This window comes from Oncorhynchus nerka, unplaced genomic scaffold (genome assembly GCF_034236695.1).
Source record: "Oncorhynchus nerka isolate Pitt River unplaced genomic scaffold, Oner_Uvic_2.0 unplaced_scaffold_2019, whole genome shotgun sequence".
Classification (NCBI taxonomy): domain Eukaryota; kingdom Metazoa; phylum Chordata; class Actinopteri; order Salmoniformes; family Salmonidae; genus Oncorhynchus; species Oncorhynchus nerka.
The window spans coordinates 28,987-50,000 of record NW_027039305.1 but is presented as its reverse complement, the minus strand read 5'-3'; the positions used below and the strand labels follow the sequence as shown (position 1 = coordinate 50,000).

General features: G+C 45.8%; 1 protein-coding gene across 1 annotated transcript in view; it reads left to right on the top strand.

Annotated features, from left to right (window-relative positions):
• Positions 1–21,014, top strand: part of LOC135567458 (condensin complex subunit 3-like) — a gene marked incomplete at its 5' end in the record, with an annotated part of 52,146 nt that overhangs the window by 2,900 nt on the left and 28,232 nt on the right. Inside the window, 2 exons of the mRNA XM_065014850.1 lie at positions 4,471–4,663; positions 11,030–11,179. Of these exons, the coding sequence (XP_064870922.1) occupies positions 4,471–4,663; positions 11,030–11,179 (343 nt within the window). The remainder of the gene's footprint in view (positions 1–4,470; positions 4,664–11,029; positions 11,180–21,014) is intronic.

Genomic DNA, 21,014 nt, shown 5'->3' with positions numbered 1-21,014 from the left:
CTCTCAATGACATCGCAGTACCTCTCAATGACATCGCAGTACCTCTCAATGACATCGCAGTACCTCTCAATGACATCGCAGTACCTCTCAATGACATCGCAGTACCTCTCAATGACATCGCAGTACCTCTCAATGACATCGCAGTACCTCTCAATGACATCGCAGTACCTCTCAATGACATCGCAGTACCTCTCAATGACATCGCAGTACCTCTCAATGACATCGCAGTACCTCTCAATGACATCGCAGTACCTCTCAATGACATCGCAGTACCTCTCAATGACATCGCAGTACCTCTCAATGACATCGCAGTACCTCTCAATGACATCGCAGTACCTCTCAATGACATCGCAGTACCTCTCAATGACATCGCAGTACCTCTCAATGACATCGCAGTACCTCTCAATGACATCGCAGTACCTCTTAACGACATCGCAGTACCTCTTAATGACATCGCAGTACCTCTTAATGACATCGCAGTACCTCTTAATGACATCGCAGTACCTCTTAACGACATCGCAGTACCTCTCAATGACATCGCAGTACCTCTCAATGACATCGCAGTACCTCTTAACGACATCGCAGTACCTCTTAATGACATCGCAGTACCTCTTAATGACATCGCAGTACCTCTTAATGACATCGCAGTACCTCTTAATGACATCGCAGTACCTCTTAACGACATCGCAGTACCTCTTAATGACATCGCAGTACCTCTTAATGACATCGCAGTACCTCTTAATGACATCGCAGTACCTCTTAATGACATCGCAGTACCTCTTAATGACATCGCAGTACCTCTTAATGACATCGCAGTACCTCTTAATGACATCGCAGTACCTCTTAATGACATCGCAGTACCTCTTAATGACATCGCAGTACCTCTCAATGACATCGCAGTACCTCTCAATGACATCGCAGTACCTCTCAATGACATCGCAGTACCTCTCAATGACATCGCAGTACCTCTCAATGACATCGCAGTACCTCTCAATGACATCGCAGTACCTCTCAATGACATCGCAGTACCTCTCAATGACATCGCAGTACCTCTCAATGACATCGCAGTACCTCTCAATGACATCGCAGTACCTCTCAATGACATCGCAGTACCTCTCAATGACATCGCAGTACCTCTTAACGACATCGCAGTACCTCTTAATGACATCGCAGTACCTCTTAATGACATCGCAGTACCTCTTAACGACATCGCAGTACCTCTTAACGACATCGCAGTACCTCTTAATGACATCGCAGTACCTCTTAATGACATCGCAGTACCTCTTAACGACATCGCAGTACCTCTTAACGACATCGCAGTACCTCTTAACGACATCGCAGTACCTCTTAACGACATCGCAGTACCTCTTAATGACATCGCAGTACCTCTTAATGACATCGCAGTACCTCTTAACGACATCGCAGTACCTCTTAACGACATCGCAGTACCTCTTAATGACATCGCAGTACCTCTTAATGACATCGCAGTACCTCTTAACGACATCGCAGTACCTCTTAACGACATCGCAGTACCTCTTAACGACATCGCAGTACCTCTTAACGACATCGCAGTACCTCTCAACGACATCGCAGTACCTCTCAATGACATCGCAGTACCTCTTAATGACATCGCAGTACCTCTTAATGACATCGCAGTACCTCTTAATGACATCGCAGTACCTCTTAACGACATCGCAGTACCTCTTAATGACATCGCAGTACCTCTTAACGACATCGCAGTACCTCTTAACGACATCGCAGTACCTCTTAACGACATCGCAGTACCTCTTAATGACATCGCAGTACCTCTTAACGACATCGCAGTACCTCTTAACGACATCGCAGTACCTCTTAACGACATCGCAGTACCTCTTAACGACATCGCAGTACCTCTTAACGACATCGCAGTACTCTTAACGACATCGCAGTACCTCTTAACGACATCGCAGTACCTCTTAACGACATCGCAGTACCTCTTAACGACATCGCAGTACCTCTTAACGACATCGCAGTACCTCTTAACGACATCGCAGTACCTCTTAATGACATCGCAGTACCTCTTAATGACATCGCAGTACCTCTTAATGACATCGCAGTACCTCTTAACGACATCGCAGTACCTCTTAACGACATCGCAGTACCTCTTAACGACATCGCAGTACCTCTTAACGACATCGCAGTACCTCTTAACGACATCGCAGTACCTCTTAACGACATCGCAGTACCTCTTAACGACATCGCAGTACCTCTTAACGACATCGCAGTACCTCTTAACGACATCGCAGTACCTCTTAACGACATCGCAGTACCTCTTAACGACATCGCAGTACCTCTTAACGACATCGCAGTACCTCTTAACGACATCGCAGTACCTCTTAACGACATCGCAGTACCTCTTAACGACATCGCAGTACCTCTTAACGACATCGCAGTACCTCTTAACGACATCGCAGTACCTCTTAACGACATCGCAAAAAACAGGTTTAGACATATTTTTTAAAACATTTATATAAAAAATAAATACCTTACTTGCATAAATATTCAGACCCTTTGCTATGAGACTTGAAATTGATCTCAGGTACTTCCTGTTTCCATTGATCATCCTTGAGATGTTTCTACAACTTGATTGGAGTCCCAACTGTGGTAAATTCAATTGATTGGACATGATTTGGAAAGGCATACACCTGTCTATATAAGGTCACACAGTTGACAGGCGCATGTCAGAGCAAACAACCAAGCCATGAAGTCGAAGGAATTGTCCGTAGAGCTCAGAGACAGGATTGTGTCGAGGCACAGATCTGGGGAAGAGGACCAACACATTTCTGCAGCATTGAAGGTCCCCGAGAACACAGTGGCCTCCATCATTCTGCAGCATTGAAGGTCCCTAAGAACACAGTGGCCTCCATCATTCTGCAGCATTGAAGGTCCCCAAGAACACAGTGGCCTCCATCATTCTGCAGTATTGAAGGTCCCCAAGGACACAGTGGCCTCCATCATTCTGCAGCATTGAAGGTCCCCTAAGAACACAGTGGCCTCCATCATTCTGCAGCATTGAAGGTCCCTAAGAACACAGTGGCCTCCATCATTCTGCAGCATTGAAGGTCCCTAAGAACACAGTGGCCTCCATTATTCTGCAGCATTGAAGGTCCCCAAGAACACAGTGGCCTCCATCATTCTGCAGTATTGAAGGTCCCCAAGAACACAGTGGCCTCCATCATTCTTAAATGGAAGACGTTTGGAACCACCAAGACTCTTCCTAGAGCTGGCCGCCCGGCCAAACTGAGCAATCGGTGGAGAAGGGCCTTGGTCAGGGAGGTGACCAAGAACCCGATGGTCACTCTGACAGAGCTCCAGAGTTCCTCTGTGGAGATGGGAGAACCTTCCAGAAGGACAACCATCTCTGCAGCCCTCCAGGCCTTTATGGTAGAGTGGCCAGGTGGAAGCCACTCCTCAGCAAAAGGCACATGACAGCCCGCTTGGAGTTTGCCAAAAGACACCCGAAGGACTCTCAGACCATGAGAAATAAGATTCTCCTGTCTGATGAAACCAAGATGGAACTCTTTGAAGAGTGCCAAGCGTCAAGTCTGGAGGAAACCTGGCACCGTCCCTACGGTGAAGCATGGTGGTGGCAGCATTGTGCTGTGGGGATGTTTTTCAGCGGTAGGGACTGGGAGACTAGTCAGGATCGAGGGAAGGATGAACAGAAGCGCTCAGGATCTCAGACTGGGGGTGAAGGTTCACCTTCCAACAGGACAACGACCCTAAGCACACAGCCAAGACAATGCAGGAGTGGCTTCGGGACAAGTCTCTGAATGTCCTTGAATGGCCAAGCCACTTAAAAATAAAAAATAAAACAAACATTTAGGGGGAGGAACCCCCCCCACGCTATACATTTTCCGGTGTTTGTCTATAACTCTGTGTGTCTATAACTCTGTCTGTGTCTATAACTCTGTCTGTGTCTATAACTCTGTGTGTCTATAACTCTGTCTGTGTCTATAACTCTGTCTGTGTCTATAACTCTGTGTGTCTATAACTCTGTGTGTCTATAACTCTGTGTGTCTATAACTCTGTGTGTCTATAACTCTGTGTGTCTATAACTCTGTGTCTATAACTCTGTCTGTGTCTATACCTCTGTCTGTGTCTATACCTCTGTCTGTGTCTATACCTCTGTCTGTGTCTATACCTCTGTGTGTCTATAACTCTGTCTGTGTCTATACCTTTGTCTGTGTCTATACCTTTGTCTGTGTCTATACCTCTCTGTGTGTCTATAACTCTGTGTGTCTATAACTCTGTGTGTCTATAACTCTGTGTGTCTATAACTCTGTGTGTCTATAACTCTGTCTGTGTCTATAACTCTGTCTGTGTCTATAACTCTGTCTGTGTCTATAACTCTGTGTGTCTATAACTCTGTGTGTCTATAACTCTGTGTGTCTATAACTCTGTGTGTCTATAACTCTGTCTGTGTTGTAGAATCGGTGAGGGGGGTGGTGCAGGTCCGTCTCCTCCCAGCCTGGCTGAATCTTCTCCAGGGTGATGTGTTGGAGCTGTTACATAAACTGGATGTAGAGAACTGCTCTCAGACCGCCCTGGACACACTGACCGCTCTGTTCACACACACACCTCAGGACCAGCTGCTCCACCACCGCCTTCAGCTGGACGACAGGTACACACACACACACACACACACACTCACACACACACACCGCCCTGGACACACTGACCGCTCTGTTCACACACACACCTCAGGACCAGCTGCTCCACCACCGCCTTCAGCTGGACGACAGGTACACACACACACACACACACTCACACACACACACCGCCCTGGACACACTGACCGCTCTGTTCAAACACACACCTCAGGACCAGCTGCTCCACCACTGCCTTCAGCTGGACGACAGGTACACACACACACACACACACTCACACACACACACACCGCCCTGGACACACTGACCGCTCTGTTCACACACACACCTCAGGACCAGCTGCTCCACCACCGCCTTCAGCTGGACGACAGGTACACACACACACACACACACATACACACACACACACCGCCCTGGACACACTGACCGCTCTGTTCACACACACACCTCAGGACCAGCTGCTCCACCACTGCCTTCAGCTGGACGACAGGTACACACACACACACACACACTCACACACACACACCGCCCTGGACACACTGACCGCTCTGTTCACACACACACCTCAGGACCAGCTGCTCCACCACCGCCTTCAGCTGGACGACAGGTACACACACACACACACACACACACACACCGCCCTGGACACACTGACCGCTCTGTTCACACACACACCTCAGGACCAGCTGCTCCACCACCGCCTTCAGCTGGACGACAGGTACACACACACACACACACACACCGCCCTGGACACACTGACCGCTCTGTTCACACACACACACACACACACACACACACCACCCTGGACACACTGACCGCTCTGTTCACACACACACACACACACACACACACACACACACATACACACACACACCGCCCTGGACACACTGACCGCTCTGTTCACACACACACACACACACACACACACCGCCCTGGACACACTGACCGCTCTGTTCACACACACACACACACATACACACACACACCGCCCTGGACACACTGACCGCTCTGTTCACACACACACCGCCCTGGACACACTGACCGCTCTGTTCACACACACACACACACCGCCCTGGACACACTGACCGCTCTGTTCACACACACACCTCAGGACCAGCTGCTCCACCACCGCTTTCAGCTGGACGACAGGTACACACACACACACACACACACACCGCCCTGGACACACTGACCGCTCTGTTCACACACACACACACACACACCGCCCTGGACACACTGACCGCTCTGTTCACACACACACACACACACACACACACACACACACACACACACCACCCTGGACACACTGACCGCTCTGTTCACACACACACACACACACACACACATACACACACACACCGCCCTGGACACACTGACCGCTCTGTTCACACACACACACACATACACACACACACCGCCCTGGACACACTGACCGCTCTGTTCACACACACACCTCAGGACCAGCTGCTCCACCACCGCCTTCAGCTGGACGACAGGTACACACACACACACACATACACACACACACACACACACACACACCGCCCTGGACACACTGACCGCTCTGTTCACACACACACACACACACACACACACACACATACACACACACACACACCGCCCTGGACACACTGACCGCTCTGTTCACACACACACCGCCCTGGACACACTGACCGCTCTGTTCACACACACACACACACCGCCCTGGACACACTGACCGCTCTGTTCACACACACACACACACATACACACACACACCGCCCTGGACACACTGACCGCTCTGTTCACACACACACATACACACACACACCGCCCTGGACACACTGACCGCTCTGTTCACACACACACCGCCCTGGACACACTGACCGCTCTGTTCACACACACACACACACACACACACACACACACACACACACACACACACACACACACACACACCGCCCTGGACACACTGACCGCTCTGTTCACACACACACACACACACATACACACCGCCCTGGACACACTGACCGCTCTGTTCACACACACACCGCCCTGGACACACTGACCGCTCTGTTCACACACACACACACACACACATACACACACACACCGCCCTGGACACACTGACCGCTCTGTTCACACACACACCGCCCTGGACACACTGACCGCTCTGTTCACACACACACCTCAGGACCAGCTGCTCCACCACCGCCTTCAGCTGGACGACAGGTACACACACACACACACACCGCCCTGGACACACTGACCGCTCTGTTCACACACACACACACCGCCCTGGCTTGCTCACACACACGCTGGCTGTCTGTCTGTCTGTCTGTCTGACTGACTCTCACACACTGACTGTCTCTCTGTAGGATGCTGGTCCCGGCTGGGTCTCTGTCCTGTGAGAGCGTGTTGTACTGGAGAGCTCTGTGTGAGACCGGCTGTCTGACCGGCTGGCTGGCTGACTGGCTGGCTGTCTGACTGACTCTCACACACTGACTGTCTCTCTGTAGGATGCTGGTCCCGGCTGGGTCTCTGTCCTGTGAGAGCGTGTTGTACTGGAGAGCTCTGTGTGAGACTGGCTGTCTGACCGGCTGACTGACTGGCTGGCTGACTGACTGGCTGGCTGTCTGACTGACTCTCACACACTGACTGTCTCTCTGTAGGATGCTGGTCCCGGCTGGGTCTCTGTCCTGTGAGAGCGTGTTGTACTGGAGAGCTCTGTGTTAGACTGGCTGTCTGACCGGCTGACTGACTGGCTGGCTGGCTGACTGGCTGGCTGTCTGACTGACTCTCACACACTGACTGTCTCTCTGTAGGATGCTGGTCCCGGCTGGGTCTCTGTCCTGTGAGAGCGTGTTGTACTGGAGAGCTCTGTGTGAGACTGGCTGTCTGACCGGCTGGCTGACTGGCTGTCTGGCCGACCGACTGGCCGTCTGGCTGACTGATCGGCTGTCTGACCGACTGGCTGGCTGACTGGCTGGCTGTCTGACTCTCACACACTGACTGTCTCTCTGTAGGATGCTGGTCCCGGCTGGGTTTCTGTCCTGTGAGAGCGTGTTGTACTGGAGAGCTCTGTGTGAGACTGGCTGTCTGACCGGCTGACTGACTGGCTGGCTGTCTGTCTGTCTGGCTGTCTGACTGACTCTCACACACTGACTGTCTCTCTGTAGGATGCTGGTCCCGGCTGGGTCTCTGTCCTGTGAGAGCGTGTTGTACTGGAGAGCTCTGTGTGAGACCGGCTGTCTGACCGGCTGGCTGACCGGCTGGCTGGCTGACTGGCTGGCTGTCTGACTGACTCTCACACACTGACTGTCTCTCTGTAGGATGCTGGTCCCGGCTGGGTCTCTGTCCTGTGAGAGCGTGTTGTACTGGAGAGCTCTGTGTGAGACTGGCTGTCTGACCGGCTGACTGACTGGCTGGCTGGCTGACTGGCTGGCTGGCTGTCTGACTGACTCTCACACACTGACTGTCTCTCTGTAGGATGCTGGTCCCGGCTGGGTCTCTGTCCTGTGAGAGCGTGTTGTACTGGAGAGCTCTGTGTGAGACTGGCTGTCTGACCGGCTGACTGACTGGCTGGCTGGCTGGCTGACTGGCTGGCTGTCTGACTGACTCTCACACACTGACTGTCTCTCTGTAGGGTGCTGGTCCCGGCTGGGTCTCTGTCCTGTGAGAGCGTGTTGTACTGGAGAGCTCTGTGTGAGACTGGCTGTCTGACCGGCTGACTGACTGGCTGGCTGGCTGACTGGCTGGCTGTCTGACTGACTCTCACACACTGACTGTCTCTCTGTAGGATGCTGGTCCCGGCTGGGTCTCTGTCCTGTGAGAGCGTGTTGTACTGGAGAGCTCTGTGTTAGACTGGCTGTCTGACCGGCTGACTGACTGGCTGGCTGGCTGACTGGCTGGCTGTCTGACTGACTCTCACACACTGACTGTCTCTCTGTAGGATGCTGGTCCCGGCTGGGTCTCTGTCCTGTGAGAGCGTGTTGTACTGGAGAGCTCTGTGTTAGACTGGCTGTCTGACCGGCTGACTGACTGGCTGGCTGGCTGACTGGCTGGCTGTCTGACTGACTCTCACACACTGACTGTCTCTCTGTAGGATGCTGGTCCCCGGCTGGGTCTCTGTCCTGTGAGAGCGTGTTGTACTGGAGAGCTCTGTGTGAGACTGGCTGTCTGACCGGCTGACTGACTGGCTGGCTGACTGACTGGCTGGCTGTCTGACTGACTCTCACACACTGACTGTCTCTCTGTAGGATGCTGGTCCCGGCTGGGGTCTCTGTCCTGTGAGAGCGTGTTGTACTGGAGAGCTCTGTGTTAGACTGGCTGTCTGACCGGCTGACTGACTGGCTGGCTGGCTGACTGGCTGGCTGTCTGACTGACTCTCACACACTGACTGTCTCTCTGTAGGATGCTGGTCCCGGCTGGGTCTCTGTCCTGTGAGAGCGTGTTGTACTGGAGAGCTCTGTGTGAGACTGGCTGTCTGACCGGCTGGCTGACTGGCTGTCTGGCCGACCGACTGGCCGTCTGGCTGACTGATCGGCTGTCTGACCGACTGGCTGGCTGACTGGCTGGCTGTCTGACTCTCACACACTGACTGTCTCTCTGTAGGATGCTGGTCCCGGCTGGGTTTCTGTCCTGTGAGAGCGTGTTGTACTGGAGAGCTCTGTGTGAGACTGGCTGTCTGACCGGCTGACTGACTGGCTGGCTGTCTGTCTGTCTGGCTGTCTGACTGACTCTCACACACTGACTGTCTCTCTGTAGGATGCTGGTCGGCTGGGTCTCTGTCCTGTGAGAGCGTGTTGTACTGGAGAGCTCTGTGTGAGACCGGCTGTCTGACCGGCTGGCTGACCGGCTGGCTGGCTGACTGGCTGGCTGTCTGACTGACTCTCACACACTGACTGTCTCTCTGTAGGATGCTGGTCCCGGCTGGGTCTCTGTCCTGTGAGAGCGTGTTGTACTGGAGAGCTCTGTGTGAGACTGGCTGTCTGACCGGCTGTCTGACCGGCTGACTGACTGGCTGGCTGGCTGACTGGCTGGCTGTCTGACTGACTCTCACACACTGACTGTCTCTCTGTAGGATGCTGGTCCCGGCTGGGTCTCTGTCCTGTGAGAGCGTGTTGTACTGGAGAGCTCTGTGTGAGACTGGCTGTCTGACCGGCTGACTGACTGGCTGGCTGACTGACTGGCTGGCTGACTGACTGGCTGGCTGTCTGACTGACTCTCACACACTGACTGTCTCTCTGTAGGATGCTGGTCCCGGCTGGGTCTCTGTCCTGTGAGAGCGTGTTGTACTGGAGAGCTCTGTGTGAGACTGGCTGTCTGACCGGCTGGCTGGCTGACTGGCTGGCTGTCTGACTGACTCTCACACACTGACTGTCTCTCTGTAGGATGCTGGTCCCGGCTGGGTCTCTGTCCTGTGAGAGCGTGTTGTACTGGAGAGCTCTGTGTGAGACTGGCTGTCTGACCGGCTGACTGACTGGCTGGCTGACTGACTGGCTGGCTGTCTGACTGACTCTCACACACTGACTGTCTCTCTGTAGGATGCTGGTCCCGGCTGGGTCTCTGTCCTGTGAGAGCGTGTTGTACTGGAGAGCTCTGTGTTAGACTGGCTGTCTGACCGGCTGACTGACTGGCTGGCTGGCTGACTGGCTGGCTGTCTGACTGACTCTCACACACTGACTGTCTCTCTGTAGGATGCTGGTCCCGGCTGGGTCTCTGTCCTGTGAGAGCGTGTTGTACTGGAGAGCTCTGTGTGAGACTGGCTGTCTGACCGGCTGACTGACTGGCTGGCTGGCTGACTGGCTGGCTGTCTGACTGACTCTCACACACTGACTGTCTCTCTGTAGGATGCTGGTCCCGGCTGGGTCTCTGTCCTGTGAGAGCGTGTTGTACTGGAGAGCTCTGTGTGAGACCGGCTGTCTGACCGGCTGTCTGACCGGCTGGCTGACCGGCTGGCTGGCTGACTGGCTGGCTGTCTGACTGACTCTCACACACTGACTGTCTCTCTGTAGGATGCTGGTCCCGGCTGGGTCTCTGTCCTGTGAGAGCATGTTGTACTGGAGAGCTCTGTGTTAGACTGGCTGTCTGACCGGCTGACTGACTGGCTGGCTGGCTGACTGGCTGGCTGTCTGACTGACTCTCACACTGACTGTCTCTCTGTAGGATGCTGGTCCCGGCTGGGTCTCTGTCCTGTGAGAGCGTGTTGTACTGGAGAGCTCTGTGTGAGACTGGCTGTCTGACCGGCTAGCTGACTGGCCGTCTGGCCGACCGACTGGCCGTCTGGCTGACTGACCGGCTGTCTGACCGACTGACTGTCTGACCGACCGGCTGACTGACTGGCTGGCTGACTGGCTGGCTGTCTGACTGACTCTCACACACTGACTGTCTCTCTGTAGGATGCTGGTCCCGGCTGGGTCTCTGTCCTGTGAGAGCGTGTTGTACTGGAGAGCTCTTTGTGAGTTCATTAAGACTAAAGGGGATGAAGGAGAGGAGATGTTGGAGAAGCTGCTGCCCGAGGCTGCTACCTTCGCTGAATACCTCTACGGGTAAGACCACTACTACACCCCATACATCACCCTGACTACGGGTAAGACCACTACTACACCCCATACATCACCCTGACTACGGGTAAGACCCCCACTACACCCCATACATCACCCTGACTGCGGGTAAGACCACTACTACACCCCATACATCACCCTGACTACGGGTAAGACCACCACTACATCACCCTGACTACGGGTAAGACCACTACTACACCCCATACATCACCCTGACTACGGGTAAGACCCCCACTACACCCCATACATCACCCTGACTACGGGTAAGACCACCACTACACCCCATACATCACCCTGACTACGGCTAAGACCACCACTACACCCCATACATCACCCTGACTACGGGTAAGACCACCACTACATCACCCTGACTACGGGTAAGACCACTACTACACCCCATACATCACCCTGACTACGGGTAAGACCCCACTACACCCCATACATCACCCTGACTACGGGTAAGACCCCACTACACCCCATACATCACCCTGACTACGGGTAAGACCACTACTACACCCCATACATCACCCTGACTACGGGTAAGACCACCACTACACCCCATACATCACCCTGACTACAGCTAAGACCACCACTACACCCCATACATCACCCTGACTACGGGTAAGACCACCCCATACATCACCCTGACTACGGGTAAGACCACTACTACACCCCATACATCACCCTGACTACGGGTAAGACCACCACTACATCACCCTGACTACGGGGAAGACCACTACTACACCCCATACATCACCCTGACTACGGGTAAGACCACCACTACACCCCATACATCACCCTGACTACGGGTAAGACCCCCACTACACCCCATACATCACCCTGACTACGGGTAAGACCACCACTACATCACCCTGACTACGGGTAAGACCACCACTACACCCCATACATCACCCTGACTACGGGTAAGACCACCACTACATCACCCTGACTACGGGTAAGACCACCCCATACATCACCCTGACTACGGGTAAGACCACTACTACACCCCATACATCACCCTGACTGCGGGTAAGACCACCACTACACCCCATACATCACCCTGACTACGGGTAAGACCACCACTACATCACCCTGACTACGGGTAAGACCACCACTACATCACCCTGACTACGGGGAAGACCACTACTACACCCCATACATCACCCTGACTACGGGTAAGACCACCACTACACCCCATACATCACCCTGACTACGGGTAAGACCCCCACTACACCCCATACATCACCCTGACTACGGGTAAGACCACCACTACATCACCCTGACTACGGGTAAGACCACCACTACATCACCCTGACTACGGGTAAGACCACCCCATACATCACCCTGACTACGGGTAAGACCACCACTACATCACCCTGACTACGGGTAAGACCACCCCATACATCACCCTGACTACGGGTAAGACCACCACTACATCACCCTGACTACGGGTAAGACCACCACTACGTCACCCTGACTACGGGTAAGACCACCACTACATCACCCTGACTACGGGTAAGACCACCACTACATCACCCTGACTACGGGTAAGACCACCACTACATCACCCTGACTACGGGTAAGACCACCACTACATCACCCTGACTACGGGTAAGACCACCACTACATCACCCTGACTACATCACATCACATATGTCAACTCCCCCTACCCTCTCCTGTATGTACCTCTAGCCAGTACCCCCCGCAACCCTTTCCCAGGGTACATCAGCTCTGCTAGTCGTGGAATATATCAAATCCTTGGACAGGCATTGGTGGTATTGGAGGAGAGGTTTGGGGGAACACTGACTCAAGTCTGTCCCAGTCTATAGGACCAGTATTTTAAGGCTAGTCCTTGTGATATCTAGACTGGAAGCGTGTAGGTAGACTGTAGAGATGTTAGGGTCAGTACTCTGACAGGCCGTTGTGTCCCCTGTTTCAGGGTAGGGGTTCTGATCTATGATCAGTTTGGACCCGGATCAGTACTCTGACAGGCCGTTGTCTCAGGGTAGGAGTTCTGATCTAGGATCTGTTTGGACCGGATCAGTACTCTGACAGGCCGTTGTCTCAGGGTAGGGGTTCTGATCTAGGATCAGTTTGGACCCGGATCAGTACTCTGACAGGCCGTTGTCTCAGGGTAGGAGTTCTGATCTAGGATCAGTTTGGACCCGGATCAGCACTCTGACAGGCCGTTGTCTCAGGGTAGGGGTTCTGATCTAGGATCAGTTTGGCCTGTTAGGTTCTAGTGATATGGACCCGGATCAGCACTCTGACAGGCCGTTGTCTCAGGGTAGGGGTTCTGATCTAGGATCAGTTTGGACCCGGATCAGTACTCTGACAGCCCGTTGTCTCAGGGTAGGGGTTCTGATCTAGGATCAGTTTGGACCCGGATCAGTACTCCTCCTCTGAGCCTCTTTGTGAATACAGTCCATTGTCTCCCGTCTGTTCTCTCTAGATATGTGAAGGGCCTGCCAGTGCTGTCGGCCAACCAGAGAAACATTGCTACTAGGTGTGTCCAGACAGTGTAGTAGTGTTAACATGTTATAACTGATATATACCTACATTAACATGTTATAACTGGTATATGAAGACAGTGTAGTAGTGGTAACATGTTATAACTGGTATATGAAGACAGTGTAGTAGTAACATGTTATAACTGGTATATGAAGACAGTGTAGTAGTGTTAACATGTTATAACTGGTATATGAAGACAGTGTAGTAGTATTAACATGTTATAACTGGTATATGAAGACAGTGTAGTAGTAACATGTTATAACTGGTATATGAAGACAGTGTAGTAGTGGTAACATGTTATAACTGGTATATGAAGACAGTGTAGTAGTGTTAACATGTTATAACTGGTATATGAAGACAGTGTAGTAGTGTTAACATGTTATAACTGGTATATGAAGACAGTGTAGTAGTGGTAACATGTTATAACTGGTATATGAAGACAGTGTAGTAGTGGTAACATGTTATAACTGGTATATGAAGACAGTGTAGTAGTGGTAACATGTTATAACTGGTATATGAAGACAGTGTAGTAGTGTTAACATGTTATAACTGGTATATGAAGACAGTGTAGTAGTGGTAACATGTTATAACTGGTATATGAAGGCAGTGTAGTAGTGTTAACATGTTATAACTGATATATACCTACATTAACATGTTATAACTGGTATATGAAGACAGTGTAGTAGTGTTAACATGTTATAACTGGTATATGAAGACAGTGTAGTAGTGGTAACATGTTATAACTGGTATATGAAGACAGTGTAGTAGTGGTAACATGTTATAACTGGTATATGAAGACAGTGTAGTAGTGTTGACATGTTATAACTGGTATATGAAGACAGTGTAGTAGGGTTAATTATAACTGGTATATGAAGACAGTGTAGTAGTAGTAACATGTTATAACTGGTATATGAAGACAGTGTAGTAGTGGTAACATGTTATAACTGGTATATGAAGACAGTGTAGTAGTAGTAACATGTTATAACTGGTATATGAAGACAGTGTAGTAGTAGTAACATGTTATAACTGGTATATGAAGACAGTGTAGTAGTGTTAACATGTTATAACTGGTATATGAAGACAGTGTAGTAGTGGTAACATGTTATAACTGGTATATGAAGACAGTGTAGTAGTGGTAACATGTTATAACTGGTATATGAAGACAGTGTAGTAGTGGTAACATGTTATAACTGGTATATGAAGACAGTGTAGTAGTGGTAACATGTTATATAACTGGTATATGAAGACAGTGTAGTAGTGGTAACATGTTATAACTGGTATATGAAGACAGTGTAGTAGTAGTAACATGTTATAACTGGTATATGAAGACAGTGTAGTAGTGTTAACATGTTATAACTGGTATATGAAGACAGTGTAGTAGTAGTAACATGTTATAACTGGTATATGAAGACAGTGTAGTAGTGGTAACTGATGTATATTTGTATATAATCGAACACCTTTGGGATGAATTGGAAAGCCTACTGCAGGGCCAGGCCTAATCGCCCCCAACCTCAGTACCCGTTTGGAATGAGATGTTGGATGAGCAGTTGTTATAACAGTTGTCCACCTACCTTTCTGGTTATGTCGTGTGTGTGTGTGTGTGTGTATAACATGTAGATATGTCAAGGTAGCCTGGGTGCCAGTCAGTTTGTGCTCTCTTACCAACTCCTTATGGATTGTTCATGGCATGACACTGAGTGTGAAGCGTTAACTATTATATAACTGTGTGATACCAGGTATATGAAGTGTTATAACTGATGTGTGATACCAGGTATATGAAGTGTTATAACTGATGTGTAATACCAGGTATATGAAGTGTTATAACTGATGTGTAATACCAGGTATATGAAGTGTTATAACTGATGTGTAATACCAGGTATATGAAGTGTTATAACTGATGTGTAATACCAGGTATATGAAGTGTTATAACTGATGTGTAATACCAGGTATATGAAGTGTTATAACTAATGTGTAATACCAGGTATATGAAGTGTTATAACTGATGTGTAATACCAGGTATATGAAGTGTTATAACTAATGTGTAATACCAGGTATATGAAGTGTTATAACTGATGTGTAATACCAGGTATATGAAGTGTTATAACTAGTACTGTGTAATACCAGGTATATGAAGTGTTATAACTGATGTGTAATACCAGGTATATGAAGTGTTATAACTAGTACTGTGTAATACCAGGTATATGAAGTGTTATAACTGATGTGTAATACCAGGTATATGAAGTGTTATAACTGATGTGTAATACCAGGTATATGAAGTGTTATAACTGATGTGTAATACCAGGTATATGAAGTGTTATAACTAATGTGTAATACCAGGTATATGAAGTGTTATAACTGATGTGTAATACCAGGTATATGAAGTGTTATAACTAATGTGTAATACCAGGTATATGAAGTGTTATAACTGATGTGTAATACCAGGTATATGAAGTGTTATAACTAGTACTGTGTAATACCAGGTATATGAAGTGTTATAACTAATGTGTAATACCAGGTATATGAAGTGTTATAACTGATGTGTGATACCAGGTATATGAAGTGTTATAACTGATGTGTAATACCAGGTATATGAAGTGTTATAACTGATGTGTAATACCAGGTATATGAAGTGTTATAACTGATGTGTAATACCAGGTATATGAAGTGTTATAACTGATGTGTAATACCAGGTATATGAAGTGTTATAACTGATGTGTAATACCAGGTATATGAAGTGTTATAACTAATGTGTAATACCAGGTATATGAAGTGTTATAACTGATGTGTAATACCAGGTATATGAAGTGTTATAACTAATGTGTAATACCAGGTATATGAAGTGTTATAACTGATGTGTAATACCAGGTATATGAAGTGTTATAACTAGTACTGTGTAATACCAGGTATATGAAGTGTTATAACTGATGTGTAATACCAGGTATATGAAGTGTTATAACTAGTACTGTGTAATACCAGGTATATGAAGTGTTATAACTGATGTGTAATACCAGGTATATGAAGTGTTATAACTGATGTGTAATACCAGGTATATGAAGTGTTATAACTGATGTGTAATACCAGGTATATGAAGTGTTATAACTAATGTGTAATACCAGGTATATGAAGTGTTATAACTGATGTGTAATACCAGGTATATGAAGTGTTATAACTAATGTGTAATACCAGGTATATGAAGTGTTATAACTGATGTGTAATACCAGGTATATGAAGTGTTATAACTAGTACTGTGTAATACCAGGTATATGAAGTGTTATAACTAATGTGTAATACCAGGTATATGAAGTGTTATAACTAATGTGTAATACCAGGTATATGAAGTGTTATAACTGATGTGTAATACCAGGTATATGAAGTGTTATAACTGATGTGTAATACCAGGTATATGAAGTGTTATAACTAATGTGTAATACCAGGTATATGAAGTGTTATAACTAATGTGTAATACCAGGTATATGAAGTGTTATAACTAATGTGTAATACCAGGTATATGAAGTGTTATAACTAATGTGTAATACCAGGTATATGAAGTGTTATAACTCATGTGTAATACCAGGTATATGAAGTGTTATAACTAATGTGTAATACCAGGTATATGAAGTGTTATAACTAATACAATGTGTAATACCAGGTATATGAAGTGTTATAACTAATGTGTAATACCAGGTATATGAAGTGTTATAACTCATGTGTAATACCAGGTATATGAAGTGTTATAACTAATGTGTAATACCAGGTATATGAAGTGTTATAACTAATGTGTAATACCAGGTATATGAAGTGTTATAACTAGTACTGTGTAATACCAGGTATATGAAGTGTTTTAACTAATGTGTAATACCAGGTATATGAAGTGTTATAACTAATGTGTAATACCAGGTATATGAAGTGTTATAACTGATGTGTAATACCAGGTATATGAAGTGTTATAACTAATGTGTAATACCAGGTATATGAAGTGTTATAACTAGTAATGTGTAATACCAGGTATATGAAGTGTTATAACTAATGTGTAATACCAGGTATATGAAGTCTTATAACTGTGTAATACCAGGTATATGAAGTGTTTTAACTGTGTAATACCAGGTATATGAAGTGTTATAACTAATGTGTAATACCAGGTATATGAAGTGTTATAACTAATGTGTAATACCAGGTATATGAAGTGTTATAACTAGTACTGTGTAATACCAGGTATATGAAGTGTTATAACTAATGTGTAATACCAGGTATATGAAGTGTTATAACTCATGTGTAATACCAGGTATATGAAGTGTTATAACTAGTACTGTGTAATACCAGGTATATGAAGTGTTATAACTAATGTGTAATACCAGGTATATGAAGTGTTATAACTGTGTAATACCAGGTATATGAAGTGTTATAACTAGTACTGTGTAATACCAGGTATATGAAGTGTTATAACTGTGTAATACCAGGTATATGAAGTGTTATAACTGTGTAATACCAGGTATATGAAGTGGTATAACTAATGTGTAATACCAGGTATATGAAGTGTTATAACTGTGTAATACCAGGTATATGAAGTGTTATAACTGTGTAATACCAGGTATATGAAGTGTTATAACTAATGTGTAATACCAGGTATATGAAGTGTTATAACTAATACTGTGTAATACCAGGTATATGAAGTGTTATAACTAATGTGTAATACCAGGTATATGAAGTGTTATAACTAGTACTGTGTAATACCAGGTATATGAAGTGTTATAACTAATGTGTAATACCAGGTATATGAAGTGTTATAACTATGTAATACCAGGTATATGAAGTGTTATAACTAGTACTGTGTAATACCAGGTATATGAAGTGTTATAACTAGTACTGTGTAATACCAGGTATATGAAGTGTTATAACTAATGTGTAATACCAGGTATATGAAGTCTTATAACTAATGTGTGATACCAGGTATATGAAGTGTTATAACTGATGTGTAATACCAGGTATATGAAGTGTTATAACTAATGTGTAATACCAGGTATATGAAGTGTTATAACTGTGTAATACCAGGTATATGAAGTGTTATAACTGTGTAATACCAGGTATATGAAGTGTTATAACTGTGTAATACCAGGTATATGAAGTGTTTTAACTGTGTAATACCAGGTATATGAAGTGTTATAACTGTGTAATACCAGGTATATGAAGTGTTATAACTAGTACTGTGTAATACCAGGTATATGAAGTGTTATAACTGTGTAATACCAGGTATATGAAGTGTTATAACTAATGTGTAATACCAGGTATATGAAGTGTTATAACTAGTACTGTGTAATACCAGGTATATGAAGTGTTATAACTAATGTGTAATACCAGGTATATGAAGTGTTATAACTAGTACTGTGTAATACCAGGTATATGAAGTGTTATAACTCATGTGTAATACCAGGTATATGAAGTGTTATAACTCATGTGTAATACCAGGTATATGAAGTGTTATAACTGTGTAATACCAGGTATATGAAGTGTTTTAACTGTGTAATACCAGGTATATGAAGTGTTATAACTAATGTGTAATACCAGGTATATGAAGTGTTATAACTAGTACTGTGTAATACCAGGTATATGAAGTGTTATAACTAATGTGTAATACCAGGTATATGAAGTGTTATAACTAATGTGTAATACCAGGTATATGAAGTGTTATAACTAATGTGTAATACCAGGTATATGAAGTGTTATAACTAGTACTGTGTAATACCAGGTATATGAAGTGTTATAACTAATGTGTAATACCAGGTATATGAAGTGTTATAACTAGTACTGTGTAATACCAGGTATATGAAGTGGTATAACTAGTACTGTGTAATACCAGGTATATGAAGTGTTATAACTAATGTGTAATACCAGGTATATGAAGTGTTATAACTAATGTGTAATACCAGGTATATGAAGTGTTATAACTAATGTGTAATACCAGGTATATGAAGTGTTATAACTAATGTGTAATACCAGGTATATGAAGTGTTATAACTAATGTGTAATACCAGGTATATGAAGTGTTATAACTAGTACTGTGTAATACCAGGTATATGAAGTCTTATAACTATTACTGTGTAATACCAGGTATATGAAGTGTTATAACTCATGTGTAATACCAGGTATATGAAGTGTTATAACTATGTAATACCAGGTATATGAAGTGTTATAACTAGTACTGTGTAATACCAGGTATATGAAGTGTTATAACTAATGTGTGATACCAGGTATATGAAGTGTTATAACTAATGTGTAATACCAGGTATATGAAGTGTTATAACTAATGTGTAATACCAGGTATATGAAGTGTTATAACTAATGTGTAATACCAGGTATATGAAGTGTTATAACTAATGTGTAATACCAGGTATATGAAGTGTTATAACTAATGTGTAATACCAGGTATATGAAGTGTTATAACTAGTACTGTGTAATACCAGGTATATGAAGTGTTATAACTGTGTAATACCAGGTATATGAAGTGTTATAACTAGTACTGTGTAATACCAGGTATATGAAGTGTTATAACTAATGTGTAATACCAGGTATATGAAGTGTTATAACTAATGTGTAATACCAGGTATATGAAGTGTTATAACTGGTTAATACCAGGTATGGTAACTGTTATAATACCAGGTATGGTAACTGTTATTACTGGGTAATACCAGGTATGGTAACTGTTATTACTGGGTAATACCAGGTATGGTAACTGTTATAATACCAGGTATGGTAACTGTTATAATACCAGGTATGGTAACTGTTATAATACCAGGTATGGTAACTGTTATAATACCAGGTATGGTAACTGTTATAATACCAGGTATGGTAACTGTTATAATACCAGGTATGGTAACTGTTATAATACCAGGTATGGTAACTGTTATAATACCAGGTATGGTAACTGTTATAATACCAGGTATGGTAACTGTTATAATACCAGGTATGGTAACTGTTATAATACCAGGTATGGTAACTGTTATAATACCAGGTATGGTAACTGTTATAATACCAGGTATGGTAACTGTTATAATACCAGGTATGGTAACTGTTATAATACCATGTATGGTAATTGTTATAATACCAGGTATGGTAACTGTTATAATACCAGGTATGGTAACTGTTATAATACCAGGTATGGTAACTGTTATAATACCAGGTATGGTAACTGTTATAATACCAGGTATGGTAACTGCTATAATACCAGGTATGGTAACTGTTATAATACCAGGTATGGTAACTGTTATAATACCAGGTATGATAACTGTTATAATACCAGGTATGGTAACTGTTA